Below are 25,130 nucleotides of genomic sequence, written 5' to 3'. Positions count from 1 at the left end.
ATCCATGTGTCATTTCCGATGTAGGAACAATTTGTTACAAGTTGAAAGAGGGATATTTTTGAATATTGAGCTCAATAACAGGACTTGGTATCTGTGTAATAATACATCTTTAAGAGATGAATTTCATTACATTATAGAATGTCCGTACATAAATTTAGACAGTAAAATATATACCAAATGACTGTCAACTGTTAAATATAATGTCATTTCAACGTTTATTTCATAGTAATGACAGTACTCTTCTTTTTAAGTTAGCATTGTTTGTACAGAAAATACTTCAAATTTTTAGGGAGGAATAGGTTTTTGTCACTGGCAGTTATTTGCTGGCCACTGTTTTTAAACCTGTTTAATTCTAACTGTACACTGTCCTCTATCTTTTAGCTTACAAAATATTTGTATCAGATCTATTATGACCGTAAAACTACTGTTTTATTTTATGTATTAGTTTTTTGTTTTGTTAAATTTGTTATCATTATAATGCTGATGCCCGTATGGGCCCAGTTATACATAAAATCTTGAAATCTTGAATCAAACAAATTCCCTCCCTTGACGTACATTTAACGTTTACAACCGCTGTGAAGAGTGTGTGAACAAACATTAAAAAGAAATAGGATCTGATAACCAGACTTTCATATCTGCTTCTGTTTCTTCAGTTAGTCGCCTGTAAGACACTTATACAGTAATGTATATTGTATGCACTTGTAAATAGGTCGCATTATTAGCACGACCTTAATGAAGGGTGCACCTATAAACAGAGGCGAATATTACAAAATACGATAAAACGCAGATTTATGAAGCCGCAGCCTCTCCCTATACATGCCCAGAGAGAGGGTCCGATTTCCCTTTCAGGAAGAAAAAGAAGGTCTTAACATAAGCACTTTAGAACGGTGCGTCGACAAGTTTGGTCGTTTTCATAATGAGACTGAAGGAGAAAAAGAAAAACTCCAAGAAGGCAAGATTATAGAATGTGTAGAGGGTTGGTGTGAGGGAAGATTTGATATTGGTGAAATACTGCTAACACGGTCCATTCTCACTTCTTTTCATCTTTGAAGTTAACATTGTAATCAAATCAATCTACTTAAGGTCGGGCTTCACATTTCCAGTTCTTATTTCCAGAACCTCAAAGCGATTACCTTCAACTGTGTTCATTTATGTGTACCGTATGCGGAAGTAATCGCTGCGGGGAGTTTTATAAATGTTCATTGACATAACGAGGACGGTACCCATGTGCAAACGGGTAGGTTCATTGTTTATTTTCATCCATCGTCAGAGGTACCATCAAAAACAGCGACAGGATGCATTTAATTGAAATTTTATCAACAAAAGTAACTTGCAGGTACACGATCCATACGTTTTGTAGTTGAGTATGCATAGTTCTACCAAGGAGAGTGGCAAATGCAGTTATCTCAACTTCGAACAAAGAAAAATACGTCTCAAAATGCCAAAATACATGAATTTCGTTACATTTCTTCAAATTTTATAGTCATATCAATATTATTGAGGACTGATATTTTCACCAGTGCGAATTAATGCATTTCCTCGGAGATTCTGTCTTTAAAATGTTCAGCATTCTTAAATATGTGTCATACGTTGGCATTGTTTTTACATACCCTAAACAACCTACATGTATATAAATCACACGATGGTGGTATCGCTCACACGAGTAGGTACCCGAATATCCAGTTTGATATCAGGATTTAATAAATCACTTAAATGATATTGCAGAAAAAATTAAATTAGATCCAAATGAAATACTTGAATATTCTAATAAAGAAATAATTGACGTCAATGATTTTGAATCAGAAAAACAAAAAGTAGTAATATTTGATGATTTTATATGTGAAGAAAAAAAGGTTCAAAATGAAATAACAAAATACTTTATTCAAGGACGTCACAAAAACTGTCTTACTATAAAACACCAAAAGTAAAATTTATAAACAAACCAATTTCTAACTTTGAAATTGAACAATGGGTAAAACAATTAAAAATTAAAAACTTTAGGGGTGTATTTAGTGAAATAATCTACCAAAAACAAAGTGGACCAAGGTCCCCGGTGGTTGTAAACAACCGTTAAAAATGAATGTGGAATTATAAATTTGAATGACTCTGTTGGGTCTGGAACACATTGGGTATGTTATATTGGTAAAATATACTTTGATCCATTCGGACTTCCTCCACCAAAAGAGGTAATTAGTTATATTCCGGATGTAAAATACAATAACATACAATATCAAAACAAAACAAGTGTATTATGTGGTTACTACTGTTTATTTTTCATAAAAATGTTACAAGATGGTATAAACATTTATGATTTATTGTATAGAATACTAAAAATTAATAATGTAAAACATTATGAACAAATAATTATAAATTATTTTAATCAATAAGGACAAAACTATTGTAAATTGTTTTTCAGTGTGGAGTTTAAAGTTTTCTTCCGGGTTTTTAAAGAAATATATTTTATATAAAATATCTGTTCTCTTCACTTTGTTAAAACCTGCGGTTAAACCAGAGGTTTTCATTTGGTTAAACCAGAGGTTTTCACAGTAAGTTGTTAAAACCTGTGTTTTTTTTAAATTGGTCAGCATTGGTCATTTTTGACCAAGGGTGAGGGTCAAAATGGGGTCAAATAGCGCTAATTTCGGTATTTCACTAATTACTGACATTATATTTCTATTATTTATTTTAGCTGAAATTTTGGTAGAAGAGAGGTGTTGCACATTTCAGTACCTCTCATGAACAGACTTTATCAAACCGAGTCTGCTTTTATTCTTCTTGGTTGCATTCTTTGCTTCCAAAGGATCTTTTTACAGATTTTATTAACTATCACCACAGCAATCTTTAAGTGCCGTGTGGCGGCTGTAAAAAGTCTCCCCGTACTTGGATTCAGTGTTGTTATATTCTTTGGTCCTTTGTGATCATAGAGTCTACATATGTGTAATAGAGTTCCGCTTAAGTCTGTGCCAGGGGGCTGAGAGGTGTTGCACATTTCATTACCTCTCATGAACAGACTCTATCAAACCGAGTCTGCTATTGTTCTTCTTGATTGCATTCTTTGCTTCCAAAGGATCTTTTTAAAGATTTTTTGCGTAAACATAAAAAATCAGGTAAAATTTTTGATTTATCATTAAATTTACTGAAATTGTTTCCGTTTTGGTAAAATGTATATAGACATTTGAAAAATGTGAAAACTCTTACTTCCAGTTTACATATTTCTTAAATATTTCTATCTTTGCAGGTGTTTGTACATGAGATGTATTTTTAAAAGTTTTATGTTTGAAACCGGTATGTAGAAAAAAGGTGTATTACAAATATAGCAGGTTAATTGAATTTACATAGTACACACAGTTTAGATAGAGGAATATGTATTGTTATAATAATCTAGTTATGTGAATGAAGAAAAATGGGTAAGAAATTTCAGGAAAATCATGATTTCTTTTGGAAATGATTGTCAAAAAGTAAGCTTGACCGCTCTACTCTGGTCAAATTAAATACATATTCTTTCTGACAGATGTAAGGAGAATAGAAGCAGGTCAATATATCATATAATAGGGATTTTTGTGTTTCTCTCACACACATTTCTTAAGAGACGTTATTTGCTTTAAGTCTCCAGAGCATTGTGTAAAAGCATAGATGCATTTGTATGTAACTATAGAAATTAATTGTTTTGTTTGTTTGTTTTGAGTTTAACGCCGTTTTTCAACAGTATTTCAGTTATGTAACGGCGGGTTGTTAGTCTAACCAGTGTTCCTGTATATACCAGTACAGACCTTTACTCCGCAAGTAACTACCAACTTCTCCACATGAATCAGCGGTGGAGGACGAATGATTTGAGACACAATGTCTTTTATCAAATCATCACGGAGAACATATGCCTCGCCCAGGACTCGAACTCGCGACCCCGCGATCCATATATATGCGCTCACTATTGAGCTAAGCGGGCGGGCTGAAATTATTGTTCTTTGGGGCCTGATATATGACAAAGCAGTATCGGGGAATTAATTGATATCTGTATAATGTAGTTTGCAAATAAATGCCTTATTTTACTATCCATCATCGTGATTGTGTAGCGCGCTGTCTCCTTTGGCAACACAAGTTATCAAAAGTTCAAACATTTGTTAACTTTAAGGGATGACAAGACATAACAACTATTGTATCTATCAGTTCAATTTTTGTTCAATAAAAACTAACAGAACAGGTAGCCATCACATCGAACTGACAAGTCCTTAGATTTTACTTGTTGATCATAGTGTCATCGTTCATAGCTACTAAAAATAATGCCTGTTAGCGTCCATATTTCAATTTTATTCACTTATTACGCTTGCTTATAACATCTAGCGTACTAACTAGTGCGTATGGTTATGAATTATACCTACCTTATATCCTGGAGGAATTTGACCTTCCGCTATTTTTATGATGTCCTCATCAGGTATTCCTTTGTCCAGCTCTTCAATACCCTTCGTATCGTAAAATATTATATTTTTGAACATCCCTTTTCCAGGGATTTGCTGAAACTGAAAACAGGTATTGAAAGAGTGTAAAATCTAAGATCTATGTCATACTTTGCGCATTTGTATCAGGAATCTATCAATATACAGTAACAGAGACTAAAATATTCATAGTTTAAAACATGTATACACTCAAAAAGCATGACAAGAAGTTATTCTCAAATTTCAGACGTTATATTTTGGTTTATACGGCGGCATTACCAGGAGCTGTATAAAAAGACATTTAAAAACTCGCATACTATGTGCTTTACCATATTCTTATATTGTTTTCATATGCTTTTAAGTACATAAAATATGTATAGGTTATTAGCTTTGTATCGGGAAATATGCACGAGTTCTTCAGCGGAAATATTGCGCGACTTTAGGAGCAAAGGAGCGCAATATTCTTCTGCTGAAGAATGAGTGCATATTTCCCGATGCAAAGAAAATAACCTTTTTATTACATACGCATCTACACGTATAAATATAATGGAAATATCATAAAATTGTTCAATAGCCTGGATAGGATTGACAATAATGTACTAAATAGAAAAAACAGTGCAACAACAAACACTGAATTACGTCACGCACCCGATATGAAATTCAGGCGTCAGTGTATGGAAAAATATTGACGTTTCCGGTACCAGTGTAACTTAACGGGGAATAGAAACGAGTATGTAATAACAGACAATGCTGGCGGACTAAACTATATCCCTTTACTGCTTCGTTTTTTTAATCATCTATGTCATAATCAGACCAATGAATTTTTTGTATCACCGGCTTCACAAAAACATGTACCAAAGTACGTGCTGCCAGTGATACACCTAGAGAGTAATTATACCATTATTCAATGAGGAAGGTCCACTGCTTCAAAACTAAAAGCCTCCAAATGTAAATTATTTGTTTCCTTTAATCAAGAATTATTGTTTTGTCAATTGCGTGAGAAAGTCTACGATTTAGCATTGAAGACACTGTTTGATGTACCAGAATGGGAAACCTTTACTTTCTATGAGTAAAAGGCACAACTGTTAACTACAACTATTCTCTGAAAAGAAAATATTTTGTGGTCCTTGTTTGTGTTTACAACTATGATCATACCAGTATTACCTAAATTTGGAAAAATGCTTATTTTCACAAAACATTTTGATTTCAGCAATATTCAATGACAAAATGATAATTTTTCTTCGAAAGAAAAGTGAACTCAGTATTATACTATAAATGATAAACTTCCTTTTGGCAAACAATTTATATTTTATCAATAATCACCAATTTGAAAAAAAAAATTGTGTGGGAGAAATAAGACTTTGTCCTTTCAAAACAAATGTAAATCACAAATTCATAGATTTATTTACAGATACGATTTTGACAAAAAAACACAACAAAACAAACAAGACTCCTCCGTGGTCAATTGTCCGTCGTCGTCCATAAAATACTTGTTTTGAAATAGTTTTAGAAGTTGATGAACTTGTAGTCGTAAAGTCGTAGATAAGATTTTTAAGCGTTAACTTGAAGTTTGGTAGTCATTTCGTACTACCGTGCTTGTCCTACCGTACCGTTACGTACACTTGTACTGTTGTATCATACCGTCTTGATAATATTCCGTAATGTCGTTTCGTACAATGTCGGTATGGAACCGTATTGGTGTGGTCTATTGTCGTACCGCTGCGTATTGTGGCTGTTTTGCTACTTTAGGGTTAAACTTTGCCAAAAAATACGAAATTTCATATGACTACCAACAGTAAATTAGTAAGTGTAGAACACTGATATTTTCAGCATCTCATTTCTGTATATAACATGAAACGTATCAATCTAATAGAAGATTGAATGACAAATTTATGAGAATGAGTCTCTTACATATGATGTAAAGGAACTTGAGAGAAATCCAGCATGGGTTCTGCTTGATATACGCTCGTTCATTATACTGATGTACGAATTAATGAGACTGGATTTGCCACTTCCCAGAGGTCCAATTACTGCTATGTTATAATTGTCGGCTCCAAGCATCGTATGTACTTTTTCCTTCAGTTCATCCCTTCCCTGCAAAGGACAAATATAACGCAGTCATTCGCTTTTTTTCTTTAGAAGTTTCTTTTTAAAAATGATAGATGTTCTTCTTAAAGTAGTGGTTCAAAAAACGTATAAGTATATACAAGTAAACGACTAGGTAAAAATACAAACCCGGCAGTGAGCCTAGATGCAAAAAAAAATAAAGCAAAATTGCGCTGTCCTAGAGAATACAATACAGGCGTGCACCTAGTTTGAATGTCGTTAAAATAATGCAGGCATAATCTGAAAAACAACAACAACAACAATAGATACTGACAGTGCCAGAATTGTCAAGCGGAGAGTGAAACGCTAGATATGAGTAAGTTAAAGGAGATATCTCCCAGTATCAACTTTATCTTGAAAAAATTACAGAAATGGCTTGAATAAATATATTTTCAGAAACTAACTTGCTATAAAATATAAACTGTGCGCATAAAATATAAACTGTGCGCTAATACATGCTTTAATACTGGTTGTTTAATAAGAATGGCCCTTTCTAAAAATACTATTTTTTTGTTTAGTAATTTTACAGACTTGGCAGAAAACAAGAGACAGTTGTAACTCGTAGTCTGAAAAAAAAAATGAAATAACTTCATGCCACTATTATACAAAGCTGAAGGATTGTCAAAGTTTAAAGTTTAAACACACCTAGCTGTGATAGCTCAATCAGCAAAACTTCTGTCAAACAGTAGGTCTGGCCTTCACAGACCCTGTCAGTAACTGAACAAGAGGGCCATGATGGCCCTATATCGCTCACCTGTTATCATTGCACTTGAGGACAAGAAGGTCCACAGTAAAAATATTTAAGTCCAAAGGACAGGAACAACAAAGGGAAGAAATTCAACCAAAAAGAAAAAACAATTCTTACAAGGTACAGATATGTCAAAATGCACCTAAAAATTGGAGGTACCATCCATGTTGTACCACAGAAAAGTGGTCTCGGTTTTTCCCTACGGCCAATAATAAAAAAGATACTAAAAATAAGCTATTTATAGTAACGTAAAAGGGAAGTAATTAAAAAAAATATTGTAAGTGAACAAAAGAAGGCTCTGCCAAATAAATCTGTTGACATAAATGAAATTTCAGATCAGTATCTTCATTAGTTACAGAGATATGCCCATTTTAATTTGAAATAAAGGGAGGTAATTTGACATAAAATCAGTCCATAGTTATCTACCCTGATTGTCTCAGTCCAACTAATGACAATAATGATATTTCAAATAAGTCCTATAAGTACTTACTGATATAAATCCATTTTGATTACAATCAGGGGAGGTAATCAGATATAAAATAACTCTGGAACCTACGATTGGATCTGATTTGTCATGGAATCTAAGATTTATTGTTGTTGAAGATATTTTGGAAGTTTGTATCAAATAAAACCATAAATGAAGTCTCTATATGGCTGCAAAAGCCAAAATAGCCAATTTTGGACCTTTAAGGGGCCATAACTCTGGAACCCATGATGGAATATGGCCAGTTCAAGAAAGGAACCAAATCCTTGTGGTGATACAAGTTGTGTGCAAGTTTGTTTAAAATCAAGTCATAAATGAAGCTGCTATTGTGCAGACAAGGTCAAAATAGCTAATTTTGGCCTTTCAGGGGCCATAAATCTTGAACCCATTAAGGGATCTAGTTTTGTGCAAGTTTGATTAAATTCAAGTCATAAATGAAGCTGCTATTGTGCAGACAAGGTAAAAAAAGTTAATTTTGGCCCTTTCAGGGGCCATAACTCTAGAAACCATAAAGGAATCTCGCCAGTTCAAGAAAGGAAGCAAGATCTTATGGTGATACAAGTTGTGTGCAAGTTTGGTTAAAATAAAATCATAAATGAAGCTGCTATTGTGCAGACAAGGTCAAAATAGCTAATTTTGACCCTTTCAGGGGCCATAACTCTGGAACCCATAATAGAATCTGGCCAGTTCAAGAAAGGAACCAAGATCTTATGGTGATACAAGTTGTGTGCCAGTTTGGTAAAACTCAAATCATAAATAAAGCTGCTATTGTGCAGACAAGGTCAAAATTGCTAATTTTGGCCCTTTCAGGGTCCATAACTCTGAAACCCATGATGGGATCTGGCCAGTTCAAGAAAGAAACCGAGATCTTATAGTGACACAAGTTGTGTGCAAGTTTGGTTAAAATAAAATCATAAATGAAACCACTATCATGCAGACAAGAAATTGTTGACGCACGGACGCACGGACGACGGACGAAGGGTGATCACAAAAACTCACCTTGTCACTATGTGACAGGTGAGCTAATAAAACATGTCCACTAGTTAGCAGTGTACCAATACATGGATAGGTTTGAAAAGGAATAAATAAGACAGGCAACACATATCTCTTAAAGTAATGATGAATGATGAAGAAAAAATACCATGTTATGAAATTATGAATATTTTGGAAGGCGTTAACCTAAACTCCAAATCTGAGGGTTCTGAAGTACAATACCCTAGCAAAAACAGAAATACACCCGTAGCTGACCATGTGTCCGGTTAAATTTAAGCAGAACAAATATGCTGCTATGCAACTTTCTTTTGTAAGATATACTGATATTTTGAGATTTGGGAACGATTATCAAACAAAAGAATGTTCCCACAAACCAGGTCGTACTAGAAACTAGGTCGAAACCTTTATTGCTTTCCAAAAGTACATAAAAGTGCACAAATAAATAGGGTATGTAGTAGGAACAATTCCGATCATGTAGAAGTCAAGGATATTGATGATTTGAAATTAAGCCAATTGTTGCAGGTCCGTCATGTCAAACGCACAGACTTAGCAATTTGTTAGATACCCTTCTACAACAATATACAAAGCATGTTAGATTTTATAAAGACAGACAGTCTGACAAAGTTTTATGAAAGTTTTATGAAGACCATGTAGAATATCATGGAGACGAACAGTTTTGCACAGGTTTCACTATGATTTGATTTTTTGTCCTATTAAATACCTTCGGTGGTCCAGTTTAAGTCTGGACATAGCTTTTATACAGGCAAACATTCTGATTATATTCCATGAAGTTGAAAAATGTTGGCCGTATTGTTATCAAGATTTCTCTATGATCTGACCTAGTTTTTTACCTAAGATATCCTAATTCTTAACATAACCTGGATTTCTTAGAATGTAGTCTTTAAAGAGTTAAAAATTTTCTTTTATGACTTAACATAGTGATATAGCTAAAAATCTCAGATTAGCCGACATAAATTTTATACAGGCGAACATTCTCACAACGGTTTATGAAGATAAGAAAAGTTGCCTCTTGTGTTAACCTATGTATTGTATATTGACATAGTAGTTTTTATCACAGACGGTCCATTAACGACTAATTTTGAGATTACTGAGGGTAAAATTCAGGATAAGTTTCATCATGATTTGACCAAAATTAAACAGAAAAATTGTTGACGATAGACGACGCACGACGGACGCAGGGTAGTTACAACAGCACACCTTGTGCACTTTATGTCTAGCTTTAATTTAAAACAGAACATGCAACTGATGCTCTTGTTATTCTGTCACAAACTGACAAACCGGCCTCAATGTATCTGTAGTATATAGAGAGGTATTGCATCATGTATTTGTAAATGTTCGAGTTATTGAGGTAATTGTCAGGGTTTCACGCATAAATACATTACATGACTTTCTGTATTTGATAACTTAGATTTCCATGTAAATTTCATTAAATTCGGTTCAGCAATAAGGAAGCTACTACTTTTTTAAACTTCAGCAATTTATGTCTTTACTCCCAAAACCACTATAACGGGCCTTAAATTGTCCAAGTAACTTTCGCGGGGAAATAGTCCAAGTTCACGGTTGTGCCGTGATTCAAGTGCAAAATTCGATATTGGGCGGGACATAACCATACAAATTGACTAGTCTAGATATGAAGTGTACACCACATTACCGACTGACAGAATGTCACTCTATTCTATTCTTTGTAGAAATTAATTTTGCTCGACCGAGCTTCTTCCACCAGACGACATATTCCTGCTGATGTCACGACCCAGACGTGATATACCCAGTGGTTTATTTTTATTCCGACTGGATGTGAATTTCCAGAGCTAACGGTCTACATCCACTGGTTGTGCCTTAACTTCCAAGCTGCTGAACACTGTAAACGACTGAGATAGCTCAGGGATACATACACCGGAGATGGGGAGCCAGATTGGGGTCAACTTCTTCGTGATTGGATGGGACAGTATTTTAAATAGTGCTATATCTTAAGGTGGAATGCGCCTAATTTGAAGTTGTTGGGTTCCGATTCGACATTTTGTTTAATATAAAATTCAGCATATTTCTCATAAAATGCGTATTTTACTTTTTTGATATTTCTGTAACTTTCTTTCTCTACAAACCTTCAAACACGACTATTGACGTCCATTTTTGATGAACCATGATTTCACGTCCGTCAGACTGTTTTCTTAAATCGTTCTGTTCAGTCAACAAGTATCGATTTGCTTTTTCGCATCATATTTTCATTTAAAATGGCTTTGAAATGGTGTATAATTTGTGGAGATCATTTTAATGTTGAAGTCGATATTTAAGTTAAAGTGGCGTCAAAGCGACAGATATGACGTTTAGTTTTGAATAAAAAGTTTGCGTTAATATTGTCTCATGTAAAACCCAAACGATATAATTTGACAAAAAACTAACATGATCATGAACTTTATTTTCTGTCGATTGAAGGAAAAAGGAAAACAATTATGGGGTCACCGAATTCATTTTCGCATAAAATTACATTACGCTACCCCTACCCCCAAATCACAGCATAGCTTAGTTTGGCTTTTGTTTCTGATATATCTCTTTTCAAATCTTAGTATTTTACATTCTCATTCATCAGTTGTTCACTACAGGCGTGAAACGAATCACGGAACGTCAGAAAGAGAGTTTTCCTTTCAAAAGAGCTCTTCATAACTGTAAAATTGGCGATTTCATTGCGAAATGGTTTGAATGCAGAATGTATAACACACGCCAATACGACAACTTTGCTTAAAATACTGATCATGTTATTTTTGAAAGTCGCTTTAAATATACTTTCAATATGATAAAGCTTTTTTTCCCCATATTTTTCTTATTCAAAGTACCAATAAACATGTTTTCCGTTGTAAAACACTGCTAATTATTATTATTATTATTATTATTATTATACCAGATTTATATAGCGACCTTTTCATGATCAATTTCACGTTCAAAGGCACTTTACATAATTCAAATGCAGCCACACAGGGCGCATAATTCATCCTCTACTAGTACAGATACAGAGCGATCTGACCAGAGGGACAGAGTGAGACAAAGCCCCCATGACAGAGAGATCAGAAATCAGATACAGGCTTGTCCGGCTAACTTAGCCTAGCTAGTTGCTAATAGACAGCCTGGTTCTTTAACGTGCCCAGCGTATAGCACAGATACACGCAAGGATTGCCTGGGTTCACCTCTAGTGAACTCTAACACGAAGAATATTTGCATATGCAGTTGTGTTTATTGTTCGGAGTTTTTACACTTTAAACACACACAGAAAGCATTATCATTGTACAATATCATTGCTCAATATTATACAACATATTCAAATATTCTAAAGTTTGTGATTTCAGAAGTATGACCCTTGATTCAACCGCCCCTCTAAGGGTTGTTTGTATCTTGTTTTTCTTAATACTATCCCTAACCCTCCCTTAATACGCACACACGCACGCAAGCATGCACGCACGCACATCCCAAGGTCTTACATTTTTATTATTTCGTTTCTTACTTCACCACCCTAGTAACATCTGACCATAAGATAAGTCGCCATTGGCTTGCCCGGTTAATTACCCGCTCCACGCATACGTTCGCATAATTTGATGGCGGAATTTGGTTTTACGGGTCAGAGTTAATTTTTCATTATTTTGAAATTTTATACCACAGACGCTATTTCAAATAAATCACAACTTCTATAAGTTCAGTATTCATGATATAAGAGAGGTTTCGTTGAGTTACAGCGTCAGCCACAACCGCTGTTTTCTTTCTTTCTTTTACCACATCCGCTTAGCTAAGTAGGAGCGCAGATCTATGGATCGCGAGTTCGGTCCCCGGGTAGGGCGTGGCGATTTAATAGAGGGTACGTGTCCGAAATCATTCGTCCTCCACCTCTGATTTATGTGGTGAAGATAGAAGTTATTTGTTGAGAATACAGAATCCAGGAACACTGGTTAGGATAACTGCCCGCAGTAACGTAGAAAAACAGAGCTAAAAAAGGTAAGGGTAGATTTCTCGGAAGCACAGAGCACCTAAAACACAGCCTCAGAGCCACGCATTAGCAAAGTAGGCCCACAACAAAAAGAAGCTGTAATGGAAAAATATTACGGACGGGCTGCTTCAAACATTTAACAGGTACATATTACTTTATGTGAAATATAGATAGATTTTTGCTTGTTTGTTTTGAGTTTAACGCCGTTTTTCAACAGTATTTCAGTCATGTAACGGCGGGCAGTTAACCTAACCAATGTTCCTGGATTCTGTACCAGTACAAACCTGTTCTCCGCAAGTAAATGTCAACTTCCCCACATGAATCAGAGGTGGAGGACTAATGATTTCAGACACAATGTCGTTTATCAAATAGTCACGGAGAACATACGCCCCGCCCTCTCATGTTTTTCTGTATTTCATAACTTAAATTTCCATGTAAATTTCATTAAATTCGGTTCAGTAATAAGAAAGTTGATATCTTATAAACTTCAGTAATTTATGTTTTTATTCCCAGAACCACTATAATGGGCCTCAAATTGTCAATTTCAAACCGCGCCAAAGTAGTCAGATTTCCCGGCTATATCGTGAATCCCGTGGAAATACAAATAGCCGGAGTCCACGAATAGGCCGTGAATCCCATGAAATTTAGTATTTGGCGGGACATCACCCTTTAAATAGACTGGACTAGATATGCCTTGCGCACACCACCTTTCGACATTATAGACGAATCTATGTCTGATTAATTTTTCTTGCTAGAAATTTATGCTCGATCGAGGTAAGAAATTTATTTGTTAGATTTTTGTATGATTTTTGCATTACGATTTTTATTTGGTAAATTTTTGTGCATTCTACAGAATTCTGTAACATTTACTTTTCGGCATGTGATTTTATCTAGTTTCGGTATGTCAGGATAATTTATTAAATTTTTCAGACTTTTGTAAATTATTTCGAAAGAGGAATCTAAAATGTTTCGTTTATATAAGATGTAAAATTTGTACTGAAATTTATAACATGATATTTATAAAGTACTCTGTTTCAAAAAATATGTCAAACATTTTGTTGTTATGGAACGCCGATATTGTATTGCACTGTAATGTCTAAATCTATATGGCAAGTCTAGTACTGTGTATGTAATATATTATTGTAATATGAAATTGTTTGCCAGTCTATAGCATATACATACAATGTCCGTTTTGTTGTATGGCATTTGATGCTATGTGGATGCCAACTATGATATAACGTTTGATTTATATTGACTTTTGTTAATTTGTAGTTGTAAATAATAGCTGCAGTTTATCATGTTCGTATCTATAATGTTTCATCATAAACTTTTCATATCTTTTTCATACTTTAACTTTTGTCTTTTAAGTAAGTATTTTTTGTAATAATGGAAGTAATTAGTGACGTATTTTAATCACGTGACGTATGAACTTAGTAGCACATATATTTTGTGTAAGTAGCACGTATTATTTATGGGAGCCTACGGAGGTATGGTGTACCCAAAGGAGCAGTTTTATGCCCTGACTTCTTTGTTTTATTATGGTGCTTACCATATGTTATATATTTTAGCTTCTTCCGCCAGACGATTTACCTGGTGATGTCATAACCCGGAAGTACAATGCCCGAGGTTCACTTGTCTTCACTCGCCTGGATGTGATTTTCCCAGCGCAGAGCTTTCGTCCCATGGTTATGCCGTAAACCGCAAAGACGCTGATTTTTGTTATCCTCTGAAGTCAGCTCAGGGATGCAATCACCTACCACCATAGGGAGCCAAAACAGAATCAAAGTATTCACGGTTTAAAGGGACTTGATTTAAAGATACGTCATATATCGTTTGTGCTACTTAAAGTTCGCAATTAAATTAAAGAACTGTGCCACGTCACATTAGAATGGAACTATACGAACTTTGTATCTGGTGATACTGAACTTTGATTTTTTTTTCTTTCTTTCTTATAATCAGTTTTTTTTTCATATCATCTATTCATTGTTAATAATCATCTTATGTAAATAAATTTGTAAATATTGTAAAGGGTGTTGATTTGTTCTGATGGTTACTGTCGCCGGTACGGCCATTCCTGTCACAACCATACCCAACTAAATAACATAGAAAATAGTAGGGCACCGTCTTAGACTCACAATCACACAAACGCACCCATATAAGCAGGAAAAACCAATTGTGTACCTCCTTAGGATTCTGTCAGCCTGAATAAAGGGGAACCACGAAAACTAACTCAAAGTAAAGGGGAAGGTATGCAAAAAGTAGCGCAAATGCAAGGGGAAAGGAGAGGGGCAATAGGGGGAGTAAGGAGGAGGAGGAAAAAACGCATACAACAAACAAGAAAACATACGCAACAGACAATACAAGACAGACATAAAACCAGTTGAAAATAGGGGCACCGCCTTGGAACGGTCAGAAACCTATATAAAGGAAACTGGGGGTTTAAACGCGTTTAGGGCATGCCAACCTCGCACTTACCCTATTCCCAAAAAGTTAGACAAGACAATGCTAATAAAATGCCAACAACAAACAAGACTACATACGCAACACAAAATACGAGATGGACAGTTAATAAAATGCCAACAACAAACAAGACTACATACGCAACACAAAGTACGAGAGACAGGAAACAAGTTGAAAATAGGGACACCGCCTTGGAACGGTCAGTAACCTATATAAAGGAAACTGGGGGCTTAAACGCGTTTAGGGCATGCCAACCTCGCACTTACCCTATTTTCAACAAGTTAGACAACACAATGTATATAAAATCCCTGCTGCGAAAGGCTCTAACATTAGCGCAAAAATAACAAATTAATAAAGTAAAACATAAAATTAAGGTAAATCTAAGGTATAATTACACCAATTCTTTCTTTTTTAATGTCATGGAATGTTTTATTTACATCTTATATTTCTAATATTAGGAAACAATATTATGTTTCTATTATGTGTTTATGAATACAAGGATAACATTTGTACACACATCTCCGGAGAGCTAAAACCTCTTTGCAAAGGATGGTGTTTCTGTCTAGCCAAGCTGCTAATTTTTTTTAACCTTTTCAGAGCAACAGCCTCCGTACAACAAATATGCTGTTTTCCCGCATTTATTCGAAATCGGGGTGTCCGACTACTCTCCAAACAATCGAAATATTTTCAAAACGTAAGATTTGTAATAAAGTTAGATAAAATAATGTTTACTCGAAGATGATGTTATAATTACATAAAGGCTTTCTAAATTTTAAAAAGTTGTATTAGCACTTTTTTTCAAAGTTATTTGTTCTGTTAAAATGAATATTTCTCATTTTCACCTACGTTTTACTCTTTTCGTACTGTGCCGAGGTTGGCCAGGTTCTGTTTACCCCAGTATTATTTTCTGAAGACTGGTTGTCGTTCGAATCTGCTTCATTAAGAAGACACCTATATTAACTAATAAGATATTTATGGCATATATTTATAATGTAGGCCTAAATTTGTTTGCCTTAGTGCTATCAAATGTATAAAATTCTTAATGTAACAATTTTTTTTTTCGCATAGATAATGCGTCACGGAAATAGGGGCCTGTGTTGGAATTCTATACAGGTACTTGTTAAAATTAAAAGGTTGAGATAATTCAAATAAAGGATTTTCACTATATTCTGTCGTTTTATTATTACTTATTTTTGTAAATGTTAACAATGTAATGTGCATCGACACATGAGTTTTCATGTATTATTACGAACTTGCGAGATAAATCATTTCACTTGTAACGTTGAATGAAATCATTAATAGTTGTAAAGGCCTTTTTTGATTAAATTCTACTTAAAATAGGTTAAAATGAGTTTGTGTTGATCACGAGAATCAGAATCAGTTTTAAAGGCTACTTTGAATTGAACCAGTTGGACAGGACAAATTTCAATTGTTTATATAACAATCCCTAAATGTAATACAACGTAACAAATAAGCAATAGATAACACTGCTTCAAGGTGTAAGTTCATTTGCTTTTTGGATGCAGTAATAGAGTAAGACTATGTGTGTGAAAACTGTCAATTTTTAACCAGGTTTTCAACGAAAACCTGAGTTATTAGCTTGGGGTATGTCTTTAGTCGGGCGGGCGGGCGGATGGGCGGCGGCGTCAAACTGGTGTTTCCGGTCAATAACTTTTGTTTCGGTAAAGATATTTGAATAAAACTTGGTATGTATGTAGCTTATATCAATACAAAGGCTGGGATTGATTTTGGGGTTTCTGGGGTCAAGGTCAATGTCACTTTTACTTAAAATAGAAAAAGGGTTTCCGGTCAATAACTTAACTTAGGAATGAGCTATCATGATGAAACTTGGTGTATAGAAAACTTATATAAAGTTGTAGCTTGGGATTGATTTTGGGGTTTCTGGGATCAAGGTCAAGGTCATTGTTACTAAAAATAGGGTTAGGGTTAGGGTTAGGGTTGTGCTTTAAAGTGATGCACTGTGACTCAGTATACTTTTTATACGCCCGTTTGAAAAACGGGACGTATTATTAGAATTACTTCCCTTTGTTGTTACTATAAATAGCTTATATTGTAACTTTTTCATTACTAGACGTAGGGAATTTCTGTAGTACAACATGCATGTTACATCCAATTTTGAGGTGTATTTTGACCAATCTCTACCTGGTAAGGATTTCTGTGTGGATTTACAATTTTTTTTTTAAAGATTAACTTCCCTTAGTTTTTACTATAAATAACTTATATTGTAACTTTTTTATAATTGACCGTAGGGAAAAACCAAGACCACTTTTCTGTGGTACAACATAGTTGTTACTTTCTAATTTTAGGTGTATTTTAAGGTATCTCTACCTGGTAAGGAGTTTTTTGGTGGACTTAGAAAAACAAAAGAATTACAATGATTACTAAACAACCACAAAATTAAAATTACATCTGCAAATACAGGTGCTAGAGTAAAGAAATTTGCTGTGACGGGCGTATATTGTGACATTCTGGCACTCTTGTTTATTCTTATGAAAAGTGTTGAAAACCTGGTTTCGTGGCATTGCAGAGTTTCTTGTAATTTCTTAAAATGACATCTGTTTATATGAAACAAGAAAAGAAACTGTTCCTCAATTTTTAACCGTTAATTATGTTTTTCCAAAAAAAAAAAAAAAAACAATTGAAAAGCGAAGATGGGTCAATAAAAACCGCAAGAAGTAGTGAACAGGCCCTTTTTCTCGTTGAACTTCAACACAACAGAAAGGTGGAGGTGGGGAGGTGGAGGTGGGGAGGCGGAGGTGCACCGGTTTAAACTATATTTAATTGATTTTATTCTGCGTTTCGACCGCACAATGCAGATACAAAATGGCTACTGATGCTATCACGCTATCAGTGTATTATCACGCTCCGTAAATATGTCAGTAAACAAAGATATCACGCACTGATCACGCGGCGGTTCCATACAATCTTCTCATCGTGATAAATACCGACAAAAAGGGATGTTCAGTAAGTACAATACGTGAGGATTGACAAAATAGTTCAACTTTCCTACTGGCCAGCCCAAACCACTTTATCTTCGATGAAAGTATCATTTGAATTGGACTGGGCAAATTTCAATTGTTTATACAATCATCCCTACATGTAACACAACGTAACAAATAAGCAATAGGTAACACTGCTGCAAGGAGTAAGTTCATTTGCGTTTTGGATGCAATAACAAAATAAGACTATGTGTGTGAAAACTGTCAATTTTAATTTCTTAAAATGACATCTGTTAATATGAAACAAGAGAAACTGTTACTCAATTTTTAAACGTTAATTATGTTCTTCTAATACAAATCAATTGAAAGTAAAGGTGGGTCAATAAAAACCGCTAAAGATGCAAAACATTTGCATCTACCCACCCAGAATCAGAAAATACATTGAATTACGCATTTTTATCTGGGGTAGGAGTAGAGTTATGTTATTCAGCACAAAGGGTAACGGGGTGTTGATTTTGTCGCATTCTCTTATATCAAATATAATCTAAACATTAAAATCTGAGTTCTACACAGAAATTATTTCGCTAATGTAACAGAGTTTTAAAGGCTAATTTGATTTAATTTTACTAGGAAAAATAAAATAGCAGACTTTGTCCTAAAAGGAGGAGATACATGAAAAAAATACTCAATTGCGTTATCTCGTGATTTGTGGGATAGGGGTAGCGTAACGTAATTTAACGCGAAAATGAATTCGGTGACCCCATAATTTTATTCCTTCAATCGACAGAAAATAAAGTTTTCATGATCATATTAGTTTTTTGTCAAATTCTATCGTTTGGGTTTTACATGAGACAAGATTAACGCAAACTTTTTATTCAAAACTAAACGTCATATTTGTCGCTCTGACGTCAGTTTAACGTAAATATCGACTTCAACGTTAAAATGATCTCCACAAATTATACACCATTTCAAAGACATTTTTAAATGAAAATATGATGAGAAACAAGCAAATCGATACTTGTTGACTAAACAGAACGATTTAAGAAAACAGTCTGACGGACGTGAATTCATTGTTAATCACAAATTGACGTCAATGGTCGTGTTTGATGGTCTGTACAGAAAAAAATTACAGAAATATCAAAAATGTAAAATACGCATTATATGAGTAATATGCTGTATTTTACATTAAACAAAATTTCGTAACGGAACCCAGGAACTTCAAATTAAGCGCATTTCACCTTAAACGTTCTACTCTAGTTCACTGGAACTGAAACAACTGTGAAACGTCACTATGTAACTGTATTAGAAATCTCAGACTCAAACATCTTTTACTACAAACCAGTTTAAACATTGAGCTCAACTCTTTCTTACTTTCTATTTATTAATTATTTATTGTTGTCTTTCATTGTAAATATTCATTTCTGTAAATAAATTTGTAAATATTGTAATGAGTGTTAAAAAGTTCTGTCCACGGTTCGACCATCCTGTCTTATATACCGCTTTGGAAATCTGCAATACCCTTGCCAATTTGGAATTCATCGTTTCATTAATAAGCTTTAGAGTTATCTCCTGTCCTTATGTAGTGTAAACATTTTTGGTCAAGTTTGATAAAGTATAGTTTGAAACAGGAAATGTTTGTACACTTCGCATGAACAAACTGTCATTAGGTACTACTAACGTACTACTCTCAGTTTTCGGAGGTGATGAAGTAATTATATAGCGGCGCCAATAGGAACTTCCCTAACAAAATCTTTTTTAAAATGCGTTTGACAATTACACGGTCCGTGTGTTCAGATGTAATTCTAAAGTCCTGTCAGCAATTTTTAACCTTTCTTTGCCTTTGTGAAGTTACAGGCACCACGCTAGTTGAACTACACTAAAATGGACTTCATATCCAGAGGCAGTTCAATGCCACCATAATTAAACTACAGGGCGTAAGGTTTATGAATGAATGTGTAAATTTATACGCTACTGTTATCAAATAGTGCTTAAAATAAAAGTCTCAAATCATCTGGCGACTTGGTTAGAATGTTTTTCTTAACAAAATGTTGGACGGACTATTTTGAAACAGGGTCAAAAGTATGACAATTTCTCCAGATGGTTAGCCAAGTGTTTTTATGCTTTTACTTTGTGACCTAGTTTTAATCCAGTAATGTAAGATTTAAATTGATCTAGACTTCTTTAAAACAAATATTCTGACTAAACTCATATGAATCTGTCACGGTATAGAAGTTGAATATTAAAACGGGGAGAAGGTGTGTAGGCGGCCGGGTAGCTCAGTCGCTAGAGCATTGAATTTGTAAACGACGGACGACGATGGACACACTGCTACCATGATAGCTAACTTTGAGCAGTTTTCACTCAGATGTGCTAAAATCGGGCGTGCAACTCCTAATGTATTTTAGGATATGCATAGGATATTTTCTCTGAGGGACTGACGAACTTCAAAAAATCCATATCCCCTAAAACATAGTGGTTGCTTAATATTCCAGGCCTTACCGTTATACACATGCTGTACACATATGAACAAATTATGTTGAGATGCTCCCTTGAAAAATTGATTGTCCTGGGGGTTCACACTTGCCTTAATTTGCAAATATCTTTAAGGGGGCTCATTGAAAGTTTCAACACAATTGGGTTTGCTATAGCTGACAGATAATTTTTTTTAAACACCAAACTCGTTTACACTGGCGTTGTATTTATCGTAAGCAGGAATGTTCCAGGTAGCAAGAAATTATCCTACATAAAGATCCGTTGTTGTCTGAATATACCAGCTAAGCAGATTGAGCAAGAATGTATTCTTCTCCATCCAAAGTCATTGTTTAAAGGCTGGAAAATGCTTAAATAAGGGAGGTCCAAGATCTACCTCGTGCAAGGCGCCCAACTCCCCAGCATTCTCTCATTACAATCCTAGCAGCCATTGTAGTAGAAGACTCGGGATTTCCCCAAATAGCTGCATCATTTGGCATTTCATCGGTAAGTGTTTATGAATAGAAACAAACTGATAATAAAGACTTCCAAAAGTGAAATTATCATGTTTGGTAGCAGACCTCAATTGAACAAATGTTTTACAAATTCCATTAACATTGCTGGTGCTGATGTCAAACGTGAAAGCACAGTTAGCTATCTCGGTGCATTTCTTGACGAAACCTTAAACTATAAAGATCATGTGAATCGCAAATGTTGTACAGCCATATTGAATTACCTACGAATGAAGAACATCCGGAAATACTTAACAAAAGCAGCCACTGAAAATTTAGTTTTGTCTCTAGTTATTTCACATCTGGATTATTTCAATGTTATACTGTATGGTGTAGCTAACTGTTAAGTGCGTAAGATGCAACGTATTCAAAACATGTGCGCAAAACTTGTCCTTAACAGGAGGAAATTTGACAGTTCTAAACAAGCATTGTATCATTTAAATTGGTTTCCGGTGAAAGCAAAAATTAAGTTCAAGATACTTTCTTTCATGTATAGCTGTCTCACTGGCAGCGCACCTCTGTATTTAACAGAATTGCTTATAGAGTATATCCTAGTAGACAAGGTTTGGGATCGTCTGAAAATTCCGAATATCGTTATGTTGTTCCATACAACAAGTGCAAAACATTCAATGATATAAGTTTCTATTATACTATTGGTCTATAACTTTGGAATGAATTGCCGTTAGAACTACGCAAAAGTAAATCACTTGACACATTAAAAAACCTTAAGACACTGTATTTCAGAGATTTCGGGGCATTGTTTTAAATTTCCATTTCCGTTTAATTAAACACACTTTTTGGTAAGGCTCTATGGGTAAGGTAGTGTGTAGTATGTCTTTCTTAAAAAGTACAAGATGGCACCATAAATATGGGAGGGGAGGGGGTGAACCTCTATATGCAGCTCGTCTGGGCGTAACATGTGATGCTTTAAGCACTGGTATTCGCAATAGGGGTTAAACGACCTCAAGGGGAGGGGTGCGGTCATGACTGTTTGTTACAATTAGGCTGTTATTATCATTATTGTCTTTATTTATATTGTTATGATTATTGTTATTATTATTATTATTATTATTATGTACAACGCCGCTAAATATATCATTGTATAAAAATAGGCGTTTAATCAAATTATGCAGTTTCAGTTGTTTTTTTTATGAAATTCTGACTAATCAGTTGGTACCCCATCTTTTGGCTCAAAAGCAAAATGCCTTAGTGTACAATGTTGCAAGAAATTTCTACAAACCTATAAAATGCAGATGAAAGATGGTTTTATGAACTTCTCACAGGGGATGAGACATCGGTATATAATGTCAATTTTCAAAGGTTCGAACAACAAACAGTGGCTTAGGATAGAGCAATAACTATCAGATATCGAGAAAAGAACTCTTAGTTGAAAATGGATTCTTTATACCATTTACTTTTATCCAAAATGCCATATTGTGAAAATACCCAATGCACCCGGCAAATCGTTTTCTGAAAAGTTTTACAGGGACGATGTTCTAAAGTTAGAAAACATTCCGTTAAATGTCGTCTGCAAACTTGTTTACGGAGGATCTGCCTTATTTATGACAATGCATCTGCACACAAAAGCAATAATTTATAGCAGTATTTACAGGACCAGCATGTCAAGTTATTTGCACCCTCAATATTCCTTCGATCGAAATACCAGTGATTGTTTCTCTTACCTTTGCTGATTACAATGTGGGCCTAGCGTTTACATGACTCTTGGGAGTGCCTACGTCTTAGCTATCTTGAACAATGAAATAGGTCCAATCGCTAAGGTGACTATGTCTTAGACTAGCTGACAAACGATGTATTTTTAATTGAAGCTGCAACTCGATATATTTGCCCTGACTCCTGGATGCTTAGCGCCTATATGCTATCACATATAGCATTCAACTACCATATAGGTATAACCCCGATGCCTTGGTTGTACTTCGCCAATAACGCTGAACCTCGTCTAAGCTGGAAGTCTCCTACTATCTCAGTAGATTACCAAACACTAGGTCTCTGCCTCAGCTTTGCGATGCTCAGCCTATGTTTGCTATCATCTATAGCATTCAACTACCGTTAAGGTAAAACTCCTATGCGCTGGCCTTATAGCTCAAAACCTTGTTGAAATTCTGCAACTCTTCTTCAGTCTATGAACTTCAGACGTCTTCTTTTTTAATAATTTATCCACCCTGACAGTGTAGTTGCAATAACTTATGCATCAAGGTACTGGGATAAATTATTGGTTGAAACCTCGATGTATCTACATCAATTGCTGGATACAGAATGAATTGTCTGTCATCCATCGACCTATTTATACCTTAGCAGAAGTGAGCTTTGATTGTTACTATTTATAGAATTTGTTTCTGTTTTGTCTAATTTTTGTCTAAAAAGTGTAAGAGTACATAACAAAATATGGGAAGCTGCGATCCAGCTATCTCTGAAATTAACCCAAATCGACCATAAATAACCCAAATCCCATCAACTATAGTTATAGCAATAATAGATTGAAAAGGACTCGAGCACTATATTGTGCTTAATTGTTACATTAGTAGTATTATATATACAAATTATTCTGACAGGCATCGCTACAGTTTCAGTAGTGCCTTTTGCGGCGCAGTGTATCATGGCAGACTACCTTATGGCTTTCAAGACATGGATAGCCCGTATGGAAAAGTGCGTTTAAGTTAAGGGTAAATATTATGAGGAACAATTTTTAGCAATATACTTTAAAGCATGTCTTTTTATAATGTATATGGACAGTCTCAAAATATTCTGAAATTTCCTTCATATTAGAAACATTTGTACCTTGTTGTTTAAAATTCTTTTCAAAGGATAAGAGATGTAATGCAGATGAAATACAACATCGAAAATATCTGACACTATGCGCTTGAACTTGTGCTAAACGTTACTAGAAGTTGCGTTCTACATTGTTATTTAAACATGGAAAAAGTTTATATCAAGTCATTTGAAAGGTTACAGAACGGATATGACTTACGGACACACAGACAGATGCCCAAATTACCTGCTATATATGTTATTTTCATTTTTTGAGATTAAAGGAATGACTGCCTCAATAACAAAAGACTTACCTGCAAGTAGTCATTTAATGAAAACTATTAAATTCATTTTGTTCTTTTAGTTTTTGGTGGGTTTCACTTCACGCAGATGCATCTCTGGGTATTAATACATCAGTGACTAGCACCTGGGTAGAACCACCGACCATCTAAATGGCTTCCTCACATAAAGAATTCTACGCCCCAAGGAATGATCGAACAAACATTGGGAAGGACAAGACATTTTGAAGTCAGCCTCCTGCACCACTTAGCGAGAGAGGACCTCAAATGTTATTTTGCGTTAATTCAAATTTCATGCTCAAACAGAAAGACAGACAGTCAGACGGATGAACACAAGACTGGACCAAATAATTCCGCTTAGAGTGAGAAACACATTGAAAAAGTTCTCTTCATCAGTTGGACCCAGAATTTTTAAACTTAAAATACATTGTGATAACCAGAATTTATAAGGTAAGTACCTAGATTTTGCAACATTCACTTACGGTAATTGATTTCTACGTAGTACTAGTTTTGCGTTGATGATAACTTAATCTTGATTCTTTTTCTCACAAAGAGAATATTTCTTATAATTTATTGTATTTCTTCAAATTATATTAATGCATCAACGTTAAGACCTTTTTTGCTAAATGCAAATAGAAAAAGCATTTATAGATAAGAACAAAAACTCACCTCTTCTTTCCATTCTGTGTCCAGTAATTTATACTTTCTCCAAGTCTTCTCAAATTTATTTGTTGGTGATGTTGTTAGTGATGTTGCTGGTGATATTGCTGGTGCCGAACGACCCCCGCGAAACCATCTCGACACTAGTTAAAATATCAAATTGCATGTGTTATATTATATACAAGCAAGACATTTTGTTGGTAGTTGGTTATAAAGGTGAGGTTGGCCGTCGATAGCTCTTGCGGACTATTC

The 25,130-nt window shown here is 34.8% G+C and overlaps 1 protein-coding gene across 1 annotated transcript in view; it reads right to left on the bottom strand.

Annotated features, from left to right (window-relative positions):
* LOC128553846 (uncharacterized) overlaps positions 1-25,130 on the bottom strand; it is a gene marked incomplete at its 3' end in the record, with an annotated part of 43,165 nt that overhangs the window by 9,045 nt on the left and 8,990 nt on the right. The window contains exons 2-4 of the mRNA XM_053535031.1: positions 24,888-25,021; positions 6,342-6,524; positions 4,377-4,514 (exon numbers count right to left, since the gene is read on the bottom strand). Of these exons, the coding sequence (XP_053391006.1) occupies positions 4,377-4,514; positions 6,342-6,524; positions 24,888-25,021 (455 nt within the window). The remainder of the gene's footprint in view (positions 1-4,376; positions 4,515-6,341; positions 6,525-24,887; positions 25,022-25,130) is intronic.

Source organism: Mercenaria mercenaria, unplaced genomic scaffold (assembly GCF_021730395.1).
Source record: "Mercenaria mercenaria strain notata unplaced genomic scaffold, MADL_Memer_1 contig_4384, whole genome shotgun sequence".
In the NCBI taxonomy this organism is placed as follows: Eukaryota; Metazoa; Mollusca; class Bivalvia; order Venerida; family Veneridae; genus Mercenaria; species Mercenaria mercenaria.
Note: the sequence above shows the minus strand (reverse complement) of the source record. Positions and strands in the feature narration are given on the sequence as shown.